Below are 23,245 nucleotides of genomic sequence, written 5' to 3'. Positions count from 1 at the left end.
TCTCACAACACGTAGTTCAAAATCTTCAAGTGGTCTCCACCCTGCACATACGTAAAGTATGAGGACATACAGATAGCTAATGTTGGCACTGTTAAACTGAGAACTTGTTAATAAATTCAGGTGGTGAGATCACAACACAGAACTACTGAGACACTTCAGCAAATATTCATATACAATGTCAGTGTCGTCAAACATTTCTAACGTAAGGACTGAAAAGCTGAAGTACTTCACCTACTTTCAGTCTGTGTCACACAATACATAATTATGAATTAACCCATCATTTCAAGCTATAATATTCTGATTTAAAAAACGTGTACGTGAATTATTAGTTCTGTGTATTGACGAATATCCTACAGAAGCTTTCTTATAGTAACGGGTACTAGTATACTAAGAACTTCTTTTCAGTATACACATTCCTACATGAAATTTGTCGTAAATGTGATATTTCTCGAACGCAACAGCACATTTCACAGATTCAGAACAGTGTACTCCGAAAAACTTGTGCATGCCCCGGCATTGTGCTCTTTCGGCAGAGATACCACAGATCACGATCTGTCCTACTTTGCAGAGCTGACAAGCCTCCGAACCTTACGTTCTATGAAGAGTCCTGAACGTCTAATCACTTAGGGCCTACTGGCAGTTTCATTATACAGGTTGACTCTTACATAGAAGATAACGGCAAACAGCCACTTTTTACAATGCTATTTACTTATTTAAATAGCGCCGTTACCGGTTTTGAACGTTACAGGTTCATCTTCACTCGGCTAGTTCACATTAAGATACATTTTACATTAGCTTGAAACTTTCCCTTCAAAATTTAAGAATGACTGTGCTGGTAAACTTCTACGTTATTTGATTTTCAAACAGCTGAGCAAAACTGAACATACTCAGCCAGTTCTCTCTTTACTTATTCTGATCATCACTAAACTGACACACAATATTGACTTTCAATTATCCCTACAAAAGAATGGCCCTGACTAACAATAACCTATACCTTTCGTGAATCACCTACCTCACAAAAACCTTCATTACTCGAACTACTGCAATACAACGAGCGCCAATATTGCCAGCTACATAAAAGATTCTAACTACTGAAGGCACTAACTACTGATAGGCATAGTTACCAAATGAAAGAGTTTGATAGAGAACTAACAATCTATTTACCTTAACAGTGTTCAAAAGCCATATATCAGTTCATGAATTCCAGTCTTACAAATTTCCTTTTTCTGACGGACACACGTCCAGATTGTCCGCTCTCAAAACTCTGGCATCTCTCTCCCCACATCCATCACCGCTGACGGCTCTCCTCCAACTGCCCAACGCTCCGCGCTGTTCACATCCAACTGCCCAACACTACACAAGCGAATATTCCATCAATCAGTCCAACCAGCCACAGACTGCACACAGTATAGTCAGCGATTTCCATACACAGCACTGCGTGGCTTTAGCAACATAAAAACCTAAACAGCCCACTTACAAGCTTTCACTTTTTGTTTTCCCAAATGATGACATTTCCTTGGGGTGGTTGTGCCAAAAAGCTCACTGCGACTTTTAAGCTGTTGAGATCTTTCAGTGAAGGCACGTACTACAAGATCTTATACTTTAAAATAAAAATAAATTTTGTAATGCCTTTTCGTATCTTCATTTTTTTCATCTTCTCCTTCATACTGGAACTGTTTCCTTTTCCATCTCCTTCGTATCTGCGTTGTATCACCTACGATCGGGTTTTCTGCATCTAATTGGGTTACCAGTTTCTTAGCATGTTATGAGTAATCTTGGAATTTGATGTCCTCCCTGCTGTCTGTGAAATATTCTGTTGCCTATTAGAGTAAGTCAATAGCTTTCGAAACATCTTTGTTAATACTTCTTATGTTTTCGCTGACAACATTAATGTGGATGTGGTCTACTGTGTCACACCATACCACCACTGAAACAAAGGAACGTAAAATCATGGATAAGGTTTGCCAAAATGCCAACCTCATGCGCAACCATTCTGTTCGTATTTTCGTCTTAGCACATTTCAAACAGTGCATCATAGACCACTAATATGTTATGCTTAAGAGGGATGACTGTGTCAACTCTACTTTCTCATCTCGTTGTAATCAACTCCTTCGACGTTAGCACAGATATAGTGCCATTCAGGATTGCTCAGCGTCACATAGACGCAGAAAAGAAATCACAGATTTTTCTCACCAAACAAAAAAATGAAACAGCGTATTCTGATGTCTTTGCATCATCATTCACAACTACTTTTAGGGAGAGACTACCGCAGGAAACATAAAATACCTTGGAATTTATATCTAAAATCCCCTTCCACATTCCTCCGTTCTTACCTCTCCTGCTGGAATCGTCATCATACACTTATCCACCTCATGTCCTCCAACCGTATTTTCATTTCCTCTAACTGTTTTAAGACTACTTCTGTAAGCCCCTAACCAGATGTCTCTCTAACATGTACAAAGCCAAGAAAATGTTCACTAATATTTGTATCACAAGTGTCAAATCCAGTAGTATTCACATTAACGGAAAGCAATATCTTTGGCGCCGGCCGGTGTGGTCGAGCGGTTCTAGGCACTACAACCTGGAACCGCCCGATCGCTACGGTCGCAGGTTCGAATCCTGCCTCAGGCATGGCTGTGTGTGATGTCCTTAGGTTAGTTAGGTTAAGTAGTTTTAAGTTCTAGGGGACAGATGACCTCAGAAGTTAAGTCCCATAGTGCTCAGAACCATTATATCCTTGGCATTTGCGCATCACCAGAAATATAATGTGTGCAGTCCAAAATTATACTATAGTATTTATCAAGTACCAGTAAAGATAATATTTTGTTTACAGTTATTTGATCAAGAGCTTGACTTATTTCATTTTACACGTTTCTCCCCAGATAATGATGAGACTTATTTTCATCGCAAGTTGTTCTCCTAGAACTGAATCAAATTTTAAAGGAAGACAGCGTCTAGCCAAAAAATGATTAACTGCTATAAGGCCTTTGATTACATGTTTCCGATGCCGCAATTCCGCATTTAATGTCTGCAGAGTTCTGTATCAACAATATTGCCACATTTTAATCTTCTGGGGATCTCCACCCACTTTTGCTCCAATCCTCAGGGTTGGTTAATGTGCCTCCAATTACTGTAACGACCTGAATTGTGTAATATTTTAATGTTAAATAAGTTTGCAGCAGAAACAAAAACCACATTTGAACTTTTTTAATTAACTAACTCTGAAAAATTTCGCCATTCTACAAATTAAAAAGTTTTTAGAAGTAAAGCAACAATTAGAATCATCCTCAGGACAGCCGTCAAACTCAGTTATTTGTTATGGATGTCCTCTTTTGACTAAGATTGTCCACACAAAATGGTTTATTTTGAAGGGCAATTTTGCAGGGTCTGGATCAATTGCGTGAGAGTAGTAGGGTAATGGAGATTCTGAGACAATTTGTTAGTGCAGGTTGCATATATTCAGGGGAAAATTCGGTTCATTTACAACCACTCCCCTTAATGTATTGTTCTTCTAAGTAGTTTATGACCCCTTGGGGATAATCTGTCCTTCTGAGAAAGCCCCCATCCCTCCTTTGCCCTCTCCCCCACCCTTCTGGGAACTCCCATCATGAATACAAGAACACCTTTGATAAGGAATTAATTGGCTAATGAATTAAATCGATAAATTAATTAATCTCTCCCCCTCTCGGAAATCCCCAATCCTTCCTCTTCTACTCCCCAACCTGGAATGTGGCAGAAGAGGACTCAGTCTATGCTAGAGAAGGACTTCATGACAAGAAATACAACTACATAGCTAAGAAAATGGTGTTTGTTTATAAAATTCAATTCACAGGAGCAGATCTCTCTTGATTATCGTTCTCTTCTATGTTGGAAGAAACAGGTCTTGGAAAATACATCAAAAAGAGGTAATTAAACAGACTGCTTTTTTCCTGATGGCACAAGGCATACTGTCATGAAATCAAAACAAAACAAAAAACTCACTGCATATAATTTTCCAATCGCATCTTCACACAACCACAGGGCAGACGTACCAGCCTGGACACTGCACATCCACATGCTGGCTGCCTTCTGTATTTCCACATGTGCAGATCAGGAGAAAGGACCAGACACAAAGCTGGCTCATGCAGCACACAGACTGGCAGTCACACTAATCCCACAACCATGTGGTTGTGATTGGTAGAGACTGCAGAGTAGTAGATTGTAAGTACTGCCTGTTAGAGTTTAAAACATCTAAACAGTCTTGCACACCATCAAGCACATGATTCATTCCGTAGTTGTATATTGCAGTTTGATTGCCAATAACTTTGGCATCATACACAGGCTAGTCCTCTGACATATATCAATTTATTACTTTACATTTGGCAGTCATTCAAGTTAGATATTCTATTGCAGTTGTCTTATTGCCTCCCATAAAAAAGGCTGTTTTCCTGGTGCCCAGTGTTCCCATGTTCACTTTTACTCTCATTCCTCTTGCTGGCACAAACTCTTTTTCCATGTACAACATGTACAGCCACACACAGCCAGCTGCAGTTGTAAATCATGCTCGTTAATTACTAGCATGAAGTGGTACTACTATTAGAAATGTGGGATGTGCATACAATACTGATCACACCAGCACGCTCTATACTATTCCCTTTATAGTATACAGTAGTGCCGCGTTCCACATTCCTTAAGAAGACATCGAAGAAATTTGAAAACATCGAATATAGCACCGAAATCAATGAAAAGTTGTATGTACATCAGTGTAAAGCCTCTCTCCAGTTGTAGTCTTATGCTTTTAAACCGAATATTGTACTGGCAAAACATATATTCCCTTTAAAATAGCGAGTACACTCCGAAATAAATGAAAATATTGTTCCAATAACACTGATTTTTGAGTTGCAAGTAGCAGTAGTAGTGAAAACAATGAAATTTGTACCTGCAAAAATGTAAAGTCACTCTCCAGATGATTTTAAAACGAATGTGGTAAATTAGTGGCCACCATTAAGAATGGCCAGCTAAATGCTAGAAACTCTTCAGTTCAATCACAAATCCAGTATTTTGCTCATACAATTGTGAAATGGGGGTTGTCTCAACTACTTTTCGAAGTCATACAACATGGAGTACTTGGATGTCTTTTGCTTGGTGCGGGAAAATTCTTGTACATGAGAACGAGTATGTGACAGCAAGCGGAATACTAATAGAAGCACCAGGAAGCACGAAATATATGTTTACAAAACTTCATTCCCACTATTTAAAAAAAACGTAGTTACCATCAATGTAAATGTGGAGTACTGTATGTTGTGCACTCAAGAACACAGTAGTCGTTTGCGAAGTACAGAACTGTCATAATATCAGTATTTAATGGGCATTTGTTTGCAAAAGTTGTTAACTTAAAATTCCATACGAACATTTCACAAGCATTCGCAGCAGAAGTGCTGGTAGCGTACACCCAGGAAGATGTGGAGTGTTTTAACAACAACGCTATGCAGGAAATATGAGTAAAATTTAAACTCCCCAAATGCTCTCGCCGGGAAGAACTGCGTGAAGGAATAGAGCTAATTGTTAAAGCCATAAAAGAGATAGTTTACAAGACAAAAGTTAGATATGTATTAGAATTCGAAAATGTAACTTCCCTGTACTTGTCAAATTACTGGCAGAAGAAGAAAATATCTGATTCAGCTGTAGATATAAATCACAAGCTAAAAATTAAACTGGGTGTTATTAAAACTACTGCAAACAAAAATAAAGAAAGAATTGTTTTCTGTGTGTAAATGTATTTGTAGGGAAAGCCTACAGCAGCTAGACTGGGATGAAGTGTATAAGGAACCCGATGCAAACTTGAAATATAACTTATTTCACAATACATTTTAAGGGTATTTGAAAATTGTTTTCCCAAGAAAATAGTTAAACATAATTCCAAGAAAACATAAAAAACCTTGGCTAACTAAAGGAATAAGAATATCTTGCAACCGCAAAAGAGAACTGTATCTAACAGCAAGAGGGAGCACTGACCCCGAAATTGTTCAATATTATAAAAACTATTGTGCGGTACTAAGAAAAGTTATTAAAAAGTCCAGAAGCATGTGTATCATGTCTGAGATCAGTAACTCTGATAATAAAATTAAAGCAATTTGGAATATTATTGAAAGGGAAACAGGGCAACCAAGAGCACAGGAAGACTTTAGTGCAATAAAACTGAATGACAAGTGCACTAACAAACAATCAGAAATTGAAAATATTTTGAATAATCATTTTTTAAATGTTGTGGAGAAAATAGGATCTAGATCTTCACTAGAAGAGGCAAGGCTATTAATAGAAGAGGCCATACCTGCGCAGTTTGAAACAACTGTAATTCCACCAACCTCTCCCTCTGAAATCAGTAAAATAATAAACTCACTGAAAAGTAAAAGCTCTTACGGAATTGATGGCATTTCCAGCAAAGTACTTAAAGCTTGTTCCCCACAGATAAGTAGGATTCTCAGCCACGTATGTAATAGCTCTTTGGAGCAGGGTGTTTTCCCTGATAGACTGAAATATGCCATTGTAAAACCATTGCATAAAAAGGGGGATACGTCGGATTTCAACAACTACCGCCCAATCTCTTCTGACAGCTCTATCAAAAATTTTTGAGAAATTAATGTATTCAAGAGTAGCCTCCCATATTTGTAAAAATAAAGTACTAACAAAATGTCAGTTTGGTTTTCAGAAAGGCTTTTCAACAGAAAATGCTATATATGCTTTCACTGATCAAATATTAAATGCTCTGAATAACCGGACATCACCCATTGGTATTTTTTGTGATCTCTCAAAGGCCTTTGATTGTGTAAATCATGGAATTCTTTTAGATAAGCTAAATCATTACGGTTTGAGTGGGGCAGTGCACAAATGGTTTAATTCATACTTAACTGGAAGAATGCAGAAAGTTGAAATAAGTGGTTCGTGTAATGTTAAAACAACAGCTGATTCCTCAAACTGGGGTGCTATCAAGCACGGGGTCCCACAGGGTTCGGTCTTAGGTCCTTTACTGTTCTTGATATACATTAATGACTTACCATTCCACATTGATGAAGATGCAAAGTTAGTTCTTTTTGCTGATGATACAAGTATAGTAATAACATCCAAAAATCAAGAACTAAGTGATGTAATTGTAAATGATGTTTTTCACAAAATTATTAAGTGGTTCTCAGCAAACGGACTCTCTTTAAATTTTGATAAAACACAGTATATACAGTTCCGTACAGTAAATGGCACAACTCCAGTAATAAATATAGAATTTGAACAGAAGTCTGTAGCTAAGGTAGAATTTTCAAAATTTTTAGGTGTGTCCATTGGTGAGAGGTTAAACTGGAAGCAACACATTGATGGTCTGCTAAAACGTCTGAGTGGTGGTAAGAATCTCAGTAAATTAGCTTACTATGCCTACTTTCATTCACTGCTTTCGTATGGCATCATATTGTGGGGTAATTCATCATTGAGTAGAAAAGTATTCATTGCACAAAAATGTGTAATCAGAATAATTGCTGGAGCCCACCCACGGTCATCCTGCAGACATCTATTTAAGGATCTAGGGATCCTCACAGTAACCTCACAGTATATATATTCCCTTATGAAATTTGTTGATAATAATCCAACCCAATTCAAAAGTAATAGCAGTGTGCATACCTATAACACCAGGAGAAAGGATGATCTTCACTATGCAGGGTTAAATCTGACTTTGGCACAGAAAGGGGTAAATTATGCTGCCACAAAAGTCTTTGGGCACCAACCAAACAGCATCAAAAGCCTGACAGATAGCCAACTAACATTTAAAAATAAATTAAAAGAATTTCTAGATGACAACTCCTTCTACTCATTGGCTGAATTTTTAGATATAAACTAAGTAAAAAAAATTAATCATTAGTGTCATGCAATATTTTGTGTAATGTAATTTCTTGTACAGACATCTTTTATTAACCTGACACGTTCCACATCATTACGAAGTGTCGTATTCATGATCTATGGAACAAGTATTAATCTAATCTAATCACTAATAAAGATTCCACACACCAAAATTTGTCTTCATGTTCTCTACCATCCCCAAACCCCCAAAAGCTCTCCTATTTACGATGATATACGTGTAATGGAAGTATTTGAAACTATGTAGCTGGAAAAAGGTAACCTTCATTTCACATCTGTATTAGCAAAACTCTGAATGTCACTTTCGATTTATGATTGGACTGAAGAGTTCCTAGAAATTAGCAAGCCATCCTTAATGATGGCCCCTACTTTACCACATTCGCTTTGAAAGCATCTGGAGAGTGACTTTACACATCTTTAGGTACTTCATTGTTTTCACAACTATATTTGCTACTTGCAGCGCAAAATTCAGTGTGGTCGGAATAATATTTTCATTTATTTATTTACTGTATTCGCTATTTTAAGCCGAATATCGGTGTTGTCAGGAAAATATTCGATTTAAGAGCATATGACTATCACTGGAGAGAGGCTTTGCGCTTACGTGGGTACAAATTTTCATTTATTTCGGTGTTATATTCGGTGTGGTCAAAATTGTTCGATGTCCTCCTAAGAAACGTGAAGTGGTGCACTACTGTATATTGTAAAGGGAATAGTGTAGAGGATGCTGGTATGATAAGTATTGTATGTGCATCACACATTTCTAATGGAAGTACCACTCCATTCCTATCATTAACGGGCACAATTCATAACCGCGACTGGCTGTGAGTGATAGATAGGCTTGCGTCGGGTGTCGCTATCGACAGCGACCAGCCGGCAGCACTCCAAACCAACTCCATGATTCATAGCGACACTAGACCAACAGTGTCATCTTACTCAGTTAGATGGATGACCGGACGTTCTAGTCGCCTGCAGCCTCTGGACCAGGTTCACAGGATGCACTGTGGTCTATCATTTGATACTGATAACAGCTTCTTCGTGTTGAAATGCCGTGAATAAGAAGGGTATGGGCCATTGCTCTAACTAGATGTTGTTTTTTCATTGTCTATATTTACAACTTGTCAATAGGTGTAAACATGTTCGATCCTCATATATGCTTGATACATGGCTATTGCATATAAGAATTCCAAGTCAATAACAGAACAGGTGTGGCAGACTATGACTATAGATTCTTTCATAGTTCTTGCCCTCCCACACCCAATTATTTTGTGGTGAATTTTACAAGCGTAGTATCTGCAACTATTTTATTTGGCTTCGGAGCAAGGACAGAAACTCTTCTTCAGCAGTGATGTCATAGGAGGAGAAGGGTGGGGTTAAAATATGAAATTCCCGCCATTTTCTAGATACTGCAATTGACATTTGTAAGATGGGTGGAGGGGTAGGGAATTCAATGACTCATAGATGATGTCATGAGTGACCAATTTTGTTCCAAAACTCCCACTACCTACGAAAAGTTAAATCCTAAATAAAAATGTTGGCACACAGCATGTTCGAAATATGACGAAACTGAAGATACAAAATGTCTCTGAGCACTATGGGACTTAACATCTATGGTCATCAGTCCTGAAGATACAGTTCATGCAAACAGATTAGTCGTTTCAGCTCCAAAGTAAGGTTTGATTGGTTTTATCAATATTATCACAATATTAATATCTTTTGATTATACTATCAATAATACACAGAAAGAAAAGGAAATAGGTAAAATTTAAAAGAAGTTACAGACAAAGAAGAAGACAATTAATTTAGAGTAGTGTGGTAGGAAGAAGTGAAACGAAATGGTATTAATGACAGGTCCAAAGGAGGGGTAGTGATGCTCGAAGGTGCCATTAAACTTTCTGCATGCAAGCACCGTTTAGTCACATTGCCTGGGTTCAAAAAACTATAGACTGTCGTGGGTAGTTCACATTTTTCTTATTCTGTATTTATTTGTTATAAAGTGTTCTTCTCATCGATACAGCTATAGGTGGTTTAAGTTCTTGTACACGAAGTGTTAGGCCATCACATGCTGATATTTATCTTTGTTTCATTATTGTACAGTTTTTCTACTTCTGTACTATTTTCAAGCTGCCATAGGTATACGTTACGTGTTGTGTAGGCACATAGTAGAAACTGAGTTGTCAGCAATGCTACCAGCAAGCTTTGCATTTTGAAAGAGACACTCAGGTACCAACTCCAGCGCTTCATTTGTCATCTGTTTCACACTACCATCGGTAATTCCTAGTAAGACACAAAATTTTATGAATAATTTGTATCTCCCAGTTATTCTCAAACTTCTTCATTTATGCAAAACTTTCATTTTGTTTAATTCATCCATTGAAGTGATGTTAAAATTTAAGATTTTGCTGCTCACAAAAACCTGCTGCCGAGGGCTGTGGCATTGTTCGCCCCCCCTCCCCCTCCCTCCGCCACCACCCCACGAGCTGGCCCTGTTTTTTTTTTTCCAAAAGTCAACAGTTGAGTTTGAGTCACCCCAATTAACAGCAGTGATTTGTAAGATAATTTAACGTCTCAACTGAAATTGTTGCAGCTAGTCTTGGTGATTAATGAGATCTAAAGCACGTAACTTATGGTGCATTCCCTGCTATCCCAACTATCAATTGTGTCTATAGAAACATAAGCACTGCACAAACGACGAAAAGATATTGAAACATTATGTACGTAAAACCGAATGTTCTTACTCTTTCGTACTTGTTGAACTTAAGGGGCTAAGAGAATTCACACATTCTTCCAACCGATAAACTTCACCACAGGTTGCGCTTATCTTACATATTTTCCATGATTTTATCACACCCTATTCGTATTAGGCCAGTAGGATTAAAATCCAAATCGGAAATAATTGCTGCAAGGTTGTACTGTTTTAAATGCTTCATTTGTGGCCCAGTATGACTATCCTATGTTTTCTCTCCGGCAGAGTTGTGCTTAAGTGGTGGAGGGTAAAAATGTACCCCCAAAATGGGTATTTTTGCAAGTTTACGGTTATATCTCTTAAAGGATTCACAGTATCGAAAATATGATCCTACTAAAAGTTGTAGGCCATTAAATTCTGAATTAAATGAGACCAGATACATATTTTTTGGACCACCTGTTCCCAAACTAGTGCATGTCAAAATTCGATAAATTTTACATACTTAAGAAAAATTTTCTTTTTAACATCTGCTTTTTAGTAATATCATCTAAACTGACCCATCTACCAATGAAGTAATCCATACAAAACTTATAGAGGAATAAATTCTGCGTTCGATGAGACTAGAAGTGACCTTTTTGGTCAACCTGTTCCGTGCATTTCCATCTTAAAGCTTGACCAGCCCACGTTGATTGTGTAGGTTGTGGGGAAGATGATGGATTTGTATTTACTAATTTATTTATTTGTAGCGTGTTTCGTATTGAAGTTAGGTGTAGGGCAAAACAAAGGACTATAGCACACCATAATACTAGTCTTTACCTAGTAAATGTAGTAGCATCTTATTTAACTAAAATTTGAAATTTACAATTAATTTTGTTGCTCCAAATGCGTTAGCTCAATGATTAGCATATTCAACTCGCATTTGGGAGGACGACGGTTTAAACCCGCGACCAGCCATCCTGATCTGGATTTCCCATGATTTCCCTAAATCGCTTAAAGCAAATCCGAGCTTGTGCTCCGTCTCTAATAAAATCGTTGTCGACGGGACATTAAAGACTAATCTTCTCCTCCAATTTTGTTGCATGTTGGAAACAAGCAAAAATGACGGATATGTTTCCAGTGTGTGAAAAAAAAAAACAGTAGAGGAGAATGAGGCAGTGACTGTGAAATAAAGAGGAGTCATAACTTCGTTGGAGTGCAAACTCTACAACGGAACTGTGTCAAGTGTGGTGGCTGATGGCTACCCAGAAGAACTGCCCACCAAGAGCATCAAATATGGTAACAGCTTCTGCCGAACCAAAAGACACGTAACACCTGAGGTAACCGTACATAGCTTATGGTGGTGTCTGTGACTCAGGAGCAAATTCCTTTCCAACGACACAAGTAAAGCGCGTGTCATTAGCTTTTCTACCTACGAGGCTTGAAGGAATGGCTTTTCAGTAAAACAAGCTAATGAAGACGCAGCTCGTCTTATTGTTGCCATGGGCTTTGAGGTATCACAGGAGCATGAGAAGGCTCTGCCACCATGTTCAATGCCCTAAACACACCATAAGCAATCGTCTATTTCTCTAAACCTGGAAGGGGAACGACCCTATCAAAATCTTCAAACCAGCAGACAACATCAGAAGGCCACTCAGGTTTCTCCACGCCATAACTGGACGTGACAACTGCAGCACTCTTCAAGTAGGGCAAGAAGATGGCAGTTCCGCTGTTGGTCGAAAATAAATATCTTCTAGAAGAAATCAAACCTTTCTTCAAGCATGACAGTCAAGCTGGAGCTGTTGCCAAAGCTCACTCGATTTTTAACAATCCTCTTTGGAGGTATATGAGGATAGATAAATTTACATCTGAAGCAGTCTGCCAACACTGCTTGAAAACTTACCTAAAAGTACAAATGTGTTTCGGACATCAGGTGGATCAATTCGTCTGGGGTGGCAAGCTTCAGCGTTTATGTTGTCCCTGTTCCTACCTCCACAGAATCAGCCCCACAATCTCTTCTCTCCACTATTTTCTGCAAGTGCAACAAGGGATATGGGTGTCAGAAGGATGCGATTAGGTGCTCGTTGAATTGTACCAACTGCAAGGGAAACCCCTGCACTAACTCCCTCCAACAAGATGAAATTGATGAACCAGATGTTGACAAAGACCTGGACTGCATACATGGGACGATGAAAACTGCAGAGTTTGAGGAGCCGAGTGATGGGGCGACAGACTCTGAATCATAAATTACAGGCTTTGAGGGGCCAAGAGACCTAGCAATAATCAAACATCGACATCTGTGAAATTTTTGTACTCTTTTCATCTTTATACCTTACCTACAATTTTTTATTATGAAATATACTCATCACTAATTGATCTCAAGAACTGTGTTTCTTATCCTGCTTCCATCTTCATATCAGTTGAATGGATCGCATCAAATAAGATAAACCATTTTAATACTATTTTTTATTTAATCTGCAATTTTAATATTTACTAAGTACAAGACTAGAACAATGGGGTGCTGCACTAATATGCCCAACGTATTGTAAATAACACTTACTGAAGTGTTGCAATTTAAGCATTCTTAAATGATGATGAGAAAAGGTCCAGCCTTCAGATGGATCTGTAGGGAAATGATTCAAAAAAGTCACTTTTGTTCTCATTGAACGCAGAATTTAATCCTCTATAACTTTTGGGTTGGGAGAAGGAGACCAGACAGTGAGGTCATAGGTCTCATCGGATTAAGGAAGGGCGAGGAAGGAAGTCGGCTGTGCCCTTTCAAAGGAACCATCCTGGCATTCGCCTGGAGCGATTTAGGGAAATCACGGAAAACCTAAATCAGGATGGCTGGACACGGGATTGAACCGTCGTCCTCCAGAATGTGAGTCCAGTCTGCTCTATAACTTTTGTATGGACCACTTTACTGATAGATGGGTTATTTTAGATATTATCAAAAAGCAGAAGATACAAAGATTTTTCTTAACTATGTTAAATCTGTCCAAATTCAATGAGCGTTAGTGCGAGATGGGTGGTCCAAAAAAATATGTGTCTGGTCTCATTCAATGCAGAATTTAATGCCCTAAACTTTTAATAGGGCCATGTTCTCGATACTGGGTGTCCTTTAAGAGATATAACCGTGAAACTGAAAAAGCACCACTTTTGGGGGGGGCATTTTTTTACCCACCACCACTTAAGCACAACTCCACCAAGTGGGAAAACCTAGGATAGTCATATTAAACCTAAAATGAAGCCACTGAAACAATAAAACTTTTTGTAGGAATTATTTCCGATTATCCATATTTATTAGTTTTACAGTACTGGCAGCACAGCACATTAGCTTACAAAATAGGGAGTTAAGTGAGACTCAGATTAAATCCATGGACCTGACTAATGACCAGTGTTCTTATTCACTTGCCAAACCTAGTGTGATTTTAGGCTACTTCTTATGGTTGTTTAAGCAGTACCTGGCCAGTTCCTTCTCTCTACATCGAAAACATGATACATATACAGCTAAGATTGGTTCACAAATAAAAGATGTATAGGACTTTCCTAATTTAGGCTAACAAGTGTAATGCAGGATGGGCAACCAGCCAGAGAATTAAGATAAATAAATATAAACTCATAAAAATGAGTCAACCCCATGACCATTAGACAACACTAGGAAGAAGAACATTGTACATACCTTTATTACATGGATTTCATAGAGTGTTGCTTTATTATATTGAGTATTAAGATTACAAGACAATTCAACCAACCTAGAAGTATTTCGATTTTAGCTCATTTTTCTGATTTGTTACAAGTCAAGTAAATAAATTCCCTTCTCGGCAGTTTCTAGCGTTTAGTTTTTCAGTTTCTCTTTAAAACAGGTGCATGTTTGCTCATTTTTTGCCAGTTACATACTGGTATCATAGTCATTTTTACCAGCAGAAAATTCTTTTCAAATCTGGTTTCTGAATAAAAGTTCTGTATAAGTTTAACGAAAGCTCCATCACTTTGTATCTGTCTCTACAACATACTTTTACTAGATAGTCACACTTGCAGTAATTATTTTATGTGACTTCATAGTATGACTATTTGGTGTATGATAGTTTGTATATATGTGACCCAAAGATTAATACAGATTAAATTACAAATTGTACTGTCATTTGAAGAAAATATTTGTTTCTTTTCTGTCTTCTGTTGCATAAATGGTTATTTTTAATTATCATTTCATGTAACTGCAACATGTATTATACAGAAAAGTTAAAATTATTCTCATAATTTTATTGCTTTCACAGATAAAGCAGAATAACATCCTGCCTTAAAAATATCACAGTGGAGTATAAGTGACCATTCTTCATTTATGTAACATTTTATCCAGTTTCTGATGTTAGTATTTGGAAGCTGTATACTTTTCAAGCAGCCAGAATTACTATTGTTATTGTGATCATAACTCATGATCCTTATTCACATAAAACAGTCTTAATTTACTAAGTGTAGCTCAAAATCTACTTTCACAAAATGGAAATAGGATTCCATGATTATCTATGCAATGAAAATTCAATGCATCACTTAATGTATATAGTTCCATGCAAGACAATAAACCTGATATTTGAAAATCATTTTTAGTAAGGATGATTGGCTTTGACTGATATTCAGCTGACAACAGACAATATATTGAATAAAATGTTCTCGTGTTTCCAGCCGCGTCAATTGCTTAAAACTACACAGACCTGTACCTACATGCCACCAGCTATCATCATCCAGCACAGAAGCGCACAGTATTACAAACATTGGTGCATCGTGCAAGAGTAATATGAGACGACGATAACCTGCCCCATGTACTGAGCCTCCTATGCAAGGTTTTCAGGAGTAACGGCTACAGCGCCCATCAAGTGAAAGAAGTGATAAGAATGAATAAGACCACCGATGAAGAGCAGGAAAAGAAACTTGTTTTGCTGCCATTCTGTGGCTCTATGTTGGGCAAGATAAGCCGCCTGTTGAAAAGACACAACATCAAATCAAAATTCAGGCCTCCAACGAAAATCCGTCAATTACTGGGACCAGTTAAAGACGCAGTAGGTCTCATAACACCTAGAGTCTACGAAATACCTCGTGAGTGTGGCCAGAAGTACATCAGACAAACAGTTCTCACTGTGGAACTATCCAGAGAAATCTGCGTTAGCTGAGCATGCGTTAGAAAATGGTCATAACATAAAATTTGACGATACCTCTGTCGTGGTTCGCATTAACGGCTTCTGGGATAGTTTAATAAAGGAAGCTATTGAAATAAAAATTAGCGCAAACACCCTGAATAGAGACGGTGGCTTGCAGCTCAGCACTGCGTGGGATCCAGCAATCGCGCGGTTGAAGAGTGTACATCAAATGCCGACTCAAAACATGCCCATACATGGTAATGTCACGGGCACCAGTGACGTCACAGCCGACAGCTAGTATATATAAAGGCGCACCAACAGCCCACCGGCATTCATACCACTTGACAATGGCCAAGGAGTGCTTGGCAGAAAGCACGTGTAGTTTTAAGCAATTGACGTGGTTGGAAACCCGAGAACATTTTATTCAATGTTATCGCCGCAAGACCGTGCATTCATACAGACAATATATTGTTTAGTATTATACATTTCTAGCAGAGCTGTAATAAGTTTATAAGTTCAATTGTATTATATATTTTTGGCTTCATTTGAAAATGTAATTGTCTGTAAGTAAACATTGTTGGTTTCTTTCTTCCTTATGTACTCAGGAATATATTTTAGAAAACTGTTTTGTTTTTCTGTTTCTATACATGTTATGTCGTGGTTGTAGCACTGTATTAAACACTGTAACATAAAAGTGAAATTATTCCTCTCTTTAGCTGCAAAATCTCAATTATCTGAAACCAAGGTGGTGAAATCACAGAAAATGCCACTTGTAATCCGAATATAAATTTTATTTACAAAGGATACAAATACATATATCTATTTATTAAAATATAATAATTTTACTCAATTACTTTCTCTTTTACAACACTAATTATACTAACAGTTTTGTATTCTAAATTTTACATTTTACCTCTTTGTTTGTTAAGGCACATGTGGTAAAGCATTACATAAAACCAATAATATAGTCTCTGATATCTATAAGAGCAGCAATAAGATTAAAATACACTGTTTGATGCATGTGTTATTAAAAAACCTGTAAGATTTGAAATAGGGCAGCATAATCTGTCACTATAAAATATAAATTGTTAAAATAAAAATATAATTAAATTGATAAATCTTCCAAATTCACCTCTGTGATTGTATGCTGATCATAAACATTAGTACCAGTTTGTAAAATAATAACACAGGACTTGATGTCCTTCCATTTGTTTAGCAAAAAAGTAATGGAGTTTCAGGTACAGTGTTTGGGATTGTCTTCACTGATGTCATGTGATATTCACTTGCAGCACAGTATAGGTCAGAATTATAAGAATGATTAACTAAAACTGTCACCATTGACAGATAAATAACTATATGGCAAAAGAAACATTTTATACTTGTATTTTCAAGGTCTTTAATTTCACTTTTCAAAGACTCCCAACTGTAATTACAGAGTTTTGTTGCTCAACATTGCTTCATTAGAAGTGATACTGTTATGAGATCTTTTAATATCATAAATATGCATTCCCATCATATCCTGGAAGTAGCAGCTACAAGTAATAAATCAAGATACTACAGACTTAAAATGATATCTGAAAGGAACATACAATACTTCATATTTTTATGTCAGTAGTATTTAACGAGTTTAAATGTAACATATCAGAATGATAACATAAATCATATTTTATATCTGCATTGTTCACCATTGCCTAGCAATGTTTAAATTGCAGATTAAGGTCCTTACAAGTTTATCTGAAACTGCTAACTACAAATATGGAGCAAAGCATCCTATGGTAAAGGTAGTTATTTACAAATAATTAACTACAAAATTTTGTACATTGATTAAACATGGTATCACAAATAGTAATTACAAAACACTTAAATAAAAAAGAAGTCTTCTTTGCCAATTACATAAGCAAAGATTAAACTCTATATATTTGAGTAACAGCTAACTTACTCTCAGATCAATGACCAGTATGTACACACTAGTGACTTGCAGCACTTTCTCTCAAAATATCACAATATTTAACACTAAAACGTGTTTCAATTTGTATAAGTCTGTTATATAGATTACAAAATTGTTAAAATGAGCATTCATGTCTCTTTAATTTTATGTGTGAGTATGTACATGACTGGCAGCAAATAGTTTCATTTAATGAACATCAGTTACAAATTAAGTAGTAAAAAAGGAATTTCCATTAAGCATATTTAGCAATGACAAATTTTGAACAGTGTTTCAGATTATCTAGTGTTTCAGATTATCTAGTGGGACTCTAGTTATCAGGTGTCTAGAGCTGTTCTGATGGTTGAGGAGAAGAAACAAAGTAGCAGACACACTGTGGCTTCCTCTTACGTGTAGTTTGATAAGAAGATAAAACTTATTACCTTGAACGTTATTAGTAAGACAAGTAGTGGACACTTACAAGAGTGATTAACAAATTCCTATGTATAAACACATAAAATACATCTGCAAATATGAGATTCAATTTTGGTGACTTCAGGAGAACTGTGCAAAAGCTGAACTAATGCATTATTTCTCAAAGCAGTTTGTAGGATGTATTGGACTGGAACAGTGTGTCAACTTTCAAGATTGAATGTTTGCTGTAACACTTTATTTTATAAACATTAAATTTGAATATTTGAAATGTTTCTTATTTAAGAACGGATTAGACTGTGTCTATTTGGAAACAGTTTTATTCGGGTTTGCTGCTACAAATATGCAAGCAATCAGTGCCATTTCGATCATGAATAGTGAATTTATTTTATACCAGTCTCATGTAGTTCTCCTATAGGTTTTTAAAAAGTATGAGAAGAAATATAAACATAGAATGTGTTATCAGAATTGATGGTATTAACAGTGGAATGTATGTATTTGTTGCCATCATCAGAAGGAGATTGAGAGATTGAGAAGTGGGCAGAGAGTGGGTCTGGTGAGCAGTAGTTATACCACTGCTAATTATTGATGTCAATGAAGGAAACAGAGTTGCTTTCATGCAGAACATTTGCATTCACTGAAACACCTGAGGGCATGAGTAGTTTAATTTCTTATGTTATTTATACTGAAAATGCTTTGTAAATTCATAGGTGCACATAACTGTCTGTATTAATACACCAAGCTACCAATTATCCTGGTGCAGAGTATATGGTAAGAGGATAGTGTGTGCATAGATTGACTATTTTTGAAAAAATAAAAAACTAACCTGAAGTCTTCTGTTATCGTTAGAAAGAATATTTTTTTTTAGAGTTCACTATATGAATGGACTGATCTATGTCACATACAGAGGAACTGAAATTTATAGCTCTGTTGTCATGGTATGAAAGATAAAATTTGCTTGCTATACCAGTGTTTTGATTCTCCAAAAATTGAGAATTGTTGACAAGAAGAAAGAACGAAAAACAAGATCAGAAAAATAGGCATTCCATATGCTGAAACTGAACTGAAAATAAATGGTATAATATAAAGTGTTTTAAGTGAAATTTCGTAAATTTTCAGGCGAGTAACATGTAAGGAAGCCAGGGGGCTTTGAAATGTGATTCGTAGCATGTTTTTGAAATGAGATAAATACCAGTTTCTCCTGAAAACATGAGTTTTCAGTTATCTGTGCTTTCTCTGTTCTGAATTAGGCTGGGTTGTTGGGAGTTTGCTTCACAGTGTAAATAGCACTTCTCAGAGAAATGTTATATTAAAAACAGAGGCATCTGAGAATGGTTGCTACTGTGTTAATGCATTATTCAAGTGCAAACGTTAGGTGATGCAGATCAAACTGTAGCAACCGGACGAAGTCTTCAGTTTTATTGTGGTTACGCAGTGGGAGAAGAACAGAGAGAGAAAAAGAAAATATACAGAAAGCAACTGTCTCAATCTTCAAGAAATTGTTGGCAGTGGCTACGGTCATGCTCAGTGTGGAAAAGCTCCCGAGGTATCAGTGCCGCACGGTACGGTGGAGAGATTCGGTGAATTTGGGAAGCTGAGTTGAGAGGTACAGGCAGAGTACAGGTCGTAAGGGAGAGTTGTGTGTCATGCGCAACAAGAGTACAGACTGTAGCAGGCAAAATCCAGTCTAGCAAGCAACTTCGATCTGCCAGGAAGTGCAGACGTCACTGCACAGTGGAAGAGTTGTTGCTCAGCTCTGGTGAGGAGTTTGACAATACGGTCGGTTTCTCGTCTCTAGTGTCCTACACCACTACGAGTATCACAAACAGTGAAGCAGTAGAGGCAGTGGTGCGGTCAGACGGTGGTCTCACTGCCGTGCTTGGTGTGTTTGGAAGAGCGGTGCTTGCGCGCCGGCTTGTGGCCGCCGTGGACGTGGGTGGCGGGGGCGGCGGGCAGCAGCAGCGGCTGGTGCTGGCCCAGGGCGGCGGGCAGCAGCGGCTGGGCGGCGTGGGCGGCGCTGTGCTGCAGGTGCACCAGCTGGGCGGTGGTGGAGGGCGCGGCGTGCTGGTACGGAGGCCGGGCCAGCGGCGCCGGCTGGTAGTAGAGCGGCGGCGGGTGCGGCGGCGGCGCGGGGGCGGCGGAGGCGGGCGGCGGCTGCTTGCACGGCTGGAGGCGGCGCCAGGCGCGCAGCGAGCGGCAGGGCGGCGGCGAGCACAGCCACACCCAGCCGGCCACGGCCACGGCGCCCGCCTGCCCCGCCGCCAGCCGCAGCAGCGGCGCCCACAGCGGCGTCGCCCCCGCCTCGTGGGGGCGGCGCGCCCCGTACTCCACCAGCAGCGCCACCAGGCTCAGCGCCGCGGGCACCGCGCACGCCCCGGCCAGCGCCCCCAGGCGGCACAGCTCACCCTGCACACACACACGCAACACCCTGCAGGTAAGCTGTCACTTCAGTCGCGTATATTACTAACGAAGTTTCCCACTTGAAAATGCAATATGCATTTCCTAATAAATACATTGAAGAGCCAAAGAAACCGGTACACCTTGTAACGTCCCAACAGTAAAAAATATGTATGGGATTCACATTCAGTGTGACCTCCCAACAGAAAAAATATGTACCGGGTGATCAAAAAGTCAGTATACATTCGAAAACTGAATAAATCATCGAATAATGTAGATAGAGAGGCACAAATTGACACACATGCTTGGAATGACATGGGGTTTTATTTGAAACAAAGAAATACACACGTTCAAAAAATTGTCGACAGATCAGAATAGCAATAATCAGCATAACAAAGTAAGACAAAGCAAATATGATGTTCTTTACAGGAAATGCTCAATATGTCCACCATCATTCCTCAACAATAGCTGTAGTCGAAGAATAATGTTGTGAAGAGCACTGTAAAGCATGTCCGGAGTTATGGTGAGGCATTGGCGTCGGATGTTGACTTTCAGCATCCGTAGATATGTCGGTCGCTCACCATACACTTGCGACTTCAGGTAACCCCACAGTCAATAATCGCACAGACTGAGGTCTGGGGACCTTGGAGACCAAGCATGACGAAAGTGGCGTCTGAGCACACGATCATCACCAAACGACGAGCGCAAGAGATCTTTCACGCGTCTAGCAATATGGGGTGTTTTTTTTGTTCTAAAAAAACCCCATGTCGTTCCAAGCATGTGTGTCAATTTTTACCTCTCTATCTACATTATTCCGTGGTTTATTAAGTTTTAAAATTTATATTGACTTTTTGATCACCTGGTATATTGCACTCACATTTAGTGTAACCTACCAACAGATAAATACCGTAACCTACCAAAAATAAAATGTGGCTAATCCCTCAATAAAATTGAGGCTCACTTATAACCTTTCAATAATTGACTGAATTTAAATTGGTAAATTTTGGACATCAGCAGTGTTGCGTCATGCCCCTGAAAATTCATTCTGAATAAATTCAAAAATCGTACCTCAGTGAAGTCACCGGATAACGCGTATATATCTGCTCCCATAAGAAATTTTTCTGGCACAGCCGTGTGCAATGCTGGCCGCTAGATTTGTCATGTATAAAAAGAAACAACTGGTTTTTCTTTACGATAAAGGGATGACCATGGATTGCAGAAATTAGCAAATTATTTAAATTCAAATGAATGATTGTCAAAAAAGTTAATTTTATAGAAAAGATTATTATTAAAAGATTTTTTAAAACATGTACATGGTACCTCTTGTAACAATAGTACAAATTTTGTTGTAATAAACCACAAATGCGCGCGGCTATTTTTACCTTATACTACATCGCTCAGACACCGCCATCACTCCCCACGACCGGCCTCGCGAACTCCATACACCAGACTGCTAGCTACTACTTACTCCTACTGACACAGCTCCTGCTGCAGCCAACACTGCTCTGGTCTGGGATTCTCTTATAGCTTGCATATCGCATGCAGCGCGTGAGGAATCCATCGAAATTACATCTGCTCGAGTGTGCTAGCAATAAATTCCTTAGTCATGGACCTCTTACACCCTGCCTAATATCGTGTGGAGGCACCGCAAGCACGCAGAAGTGCCGCAACACGACGTGTCACGGACTCGACTAATGTCTGAAGTAGCGCTGGAGGGAACTGACTCCATCAATACTGCAGGGCTGCCCATAAATCCGTAAGAGTGCGAGAGGGATGCCTTGCAACGTGCTGTTCAGAAAAGATCTTCACCCCCTCGTATTCTTACGGATTTATGGTCAGCCCTGCAGGATTCATGGAGTCAGTTCCCTCCAGCGCTACTTCAGACATTAGTCGAGTCGATGCCACGTCGTGTTGCGGCACTTCCGCGTGCTCGCGGGGTCCCTTCATAATATCAGGCAGGCGTACCAGTTTCTTTGGCTCTTCAGTGTATTTAGGCAGAAGATTCACGGGTGGACGGTTGGTATGGCAGAAAAATCGATGTGGGCACCAAGGAAAGATAAATAAATAATCTGAAGAGGCCTCAAGCTCCACTAGGTCCAAACTGTGATTAGTAATAACAGTATAACGATTTATTTCTCTTGTAAAAACTCAGAAGACAGCAGTTCTGGCATATTGTGTAGAGCGTAGGTGGTGGCTGGGGCGGCGCGGCGCTCACCTGGTTGAGCTTGGCGTCCGGGCCCAGGGTTCGCATCCTGGCGGCGGCGCCCCGGCGCCTGCGGCAGCCCAGCCAGCCGGCGGCGAGCAGAGCGCAGCCGGCGCACAGCCACGCCAGCTGCGGCACCACCACGAACACCAGCAGCGAGCGCGCGCTGTGGTTGCCCACGTAGCACGACCCTGCAAACAACACCAACAACAACACGTCAGTCAGCTGTGAGCCCAACCTGCAAACAACAGCAACAACAACACGCTACAATCAGCAGTGAGCCCACGTAGCACGAGCCTACTACTAACAGCAACAACAACACGCTACAGTCAGCAGTGAGCCCACGTAGCACGAACCTACTAATAACAGCAACAGCAACACGCTACAGTCAGCAGTGAGCCCACGTAGCATGAGCCTACTACTAACAGCAACAACAACACGCTACAGCAGCAGTGAGCCTACGTAGCACGAACCTACTAATAAAAGCAACAACAATACGCTACAGTCAGCAGTGAGCCCACGTAGCACGAGCCTACTACTAACAGCAACAACAACACGCTACAGTCAGCAGTGAGCCCACGTAGCATGAGCCTGCAGCAACAACCCCAAAACGCTGC

General features: G+C 39.2%; 1 protein-coding gene across 1 annotated transcript in view; it reads right to left on the bottom strand.

The window, feature by feature from the left end:
• Positions 1-16,448: 16,448 nt before the first annotated feature.
• The window catches only part of LOC126335023 (frizzled-4), a gene marked incomplete at its 5' end in the record, with an annotated part of 385,645 nt that continues 378,848 nt past the window's right edge, over positions 16,449-23,245 (bottom strand). The window contains 2 exons of the mRNA XM_049997862.1: positions 16,449-20,434; positions 22,641-22,819. Coding sequence (XP_049853819.1) covers positions 19,883-20,434; positions 22,641-22,819 — 731 coding nt within the window. The remainder of the gene's footprint in view (positions 20,435-22,640; positions 22,820-23,245) is intronic.

The sequence above is a fragment of the Schistocerca gregaria genome, chromosome 2 (assembly GCF_023897955.1).
Source record: "Schistocerca gregaria isolate iqSchGreg1 chromosome 2, iqSchGreg1.2, whole genome shotgun sequence".
NCBI lineage: Eukaryota > Metazoa > Arthropoda > Insecta > Orthoptera > Acrididae > Schistocerca > Schistocerca gregaria.
The sequence above is the reverse complement of the archived record's forward strand: the minus strand, read 5'-3'. Positions and strand labels throughout refer to the sequence as shown.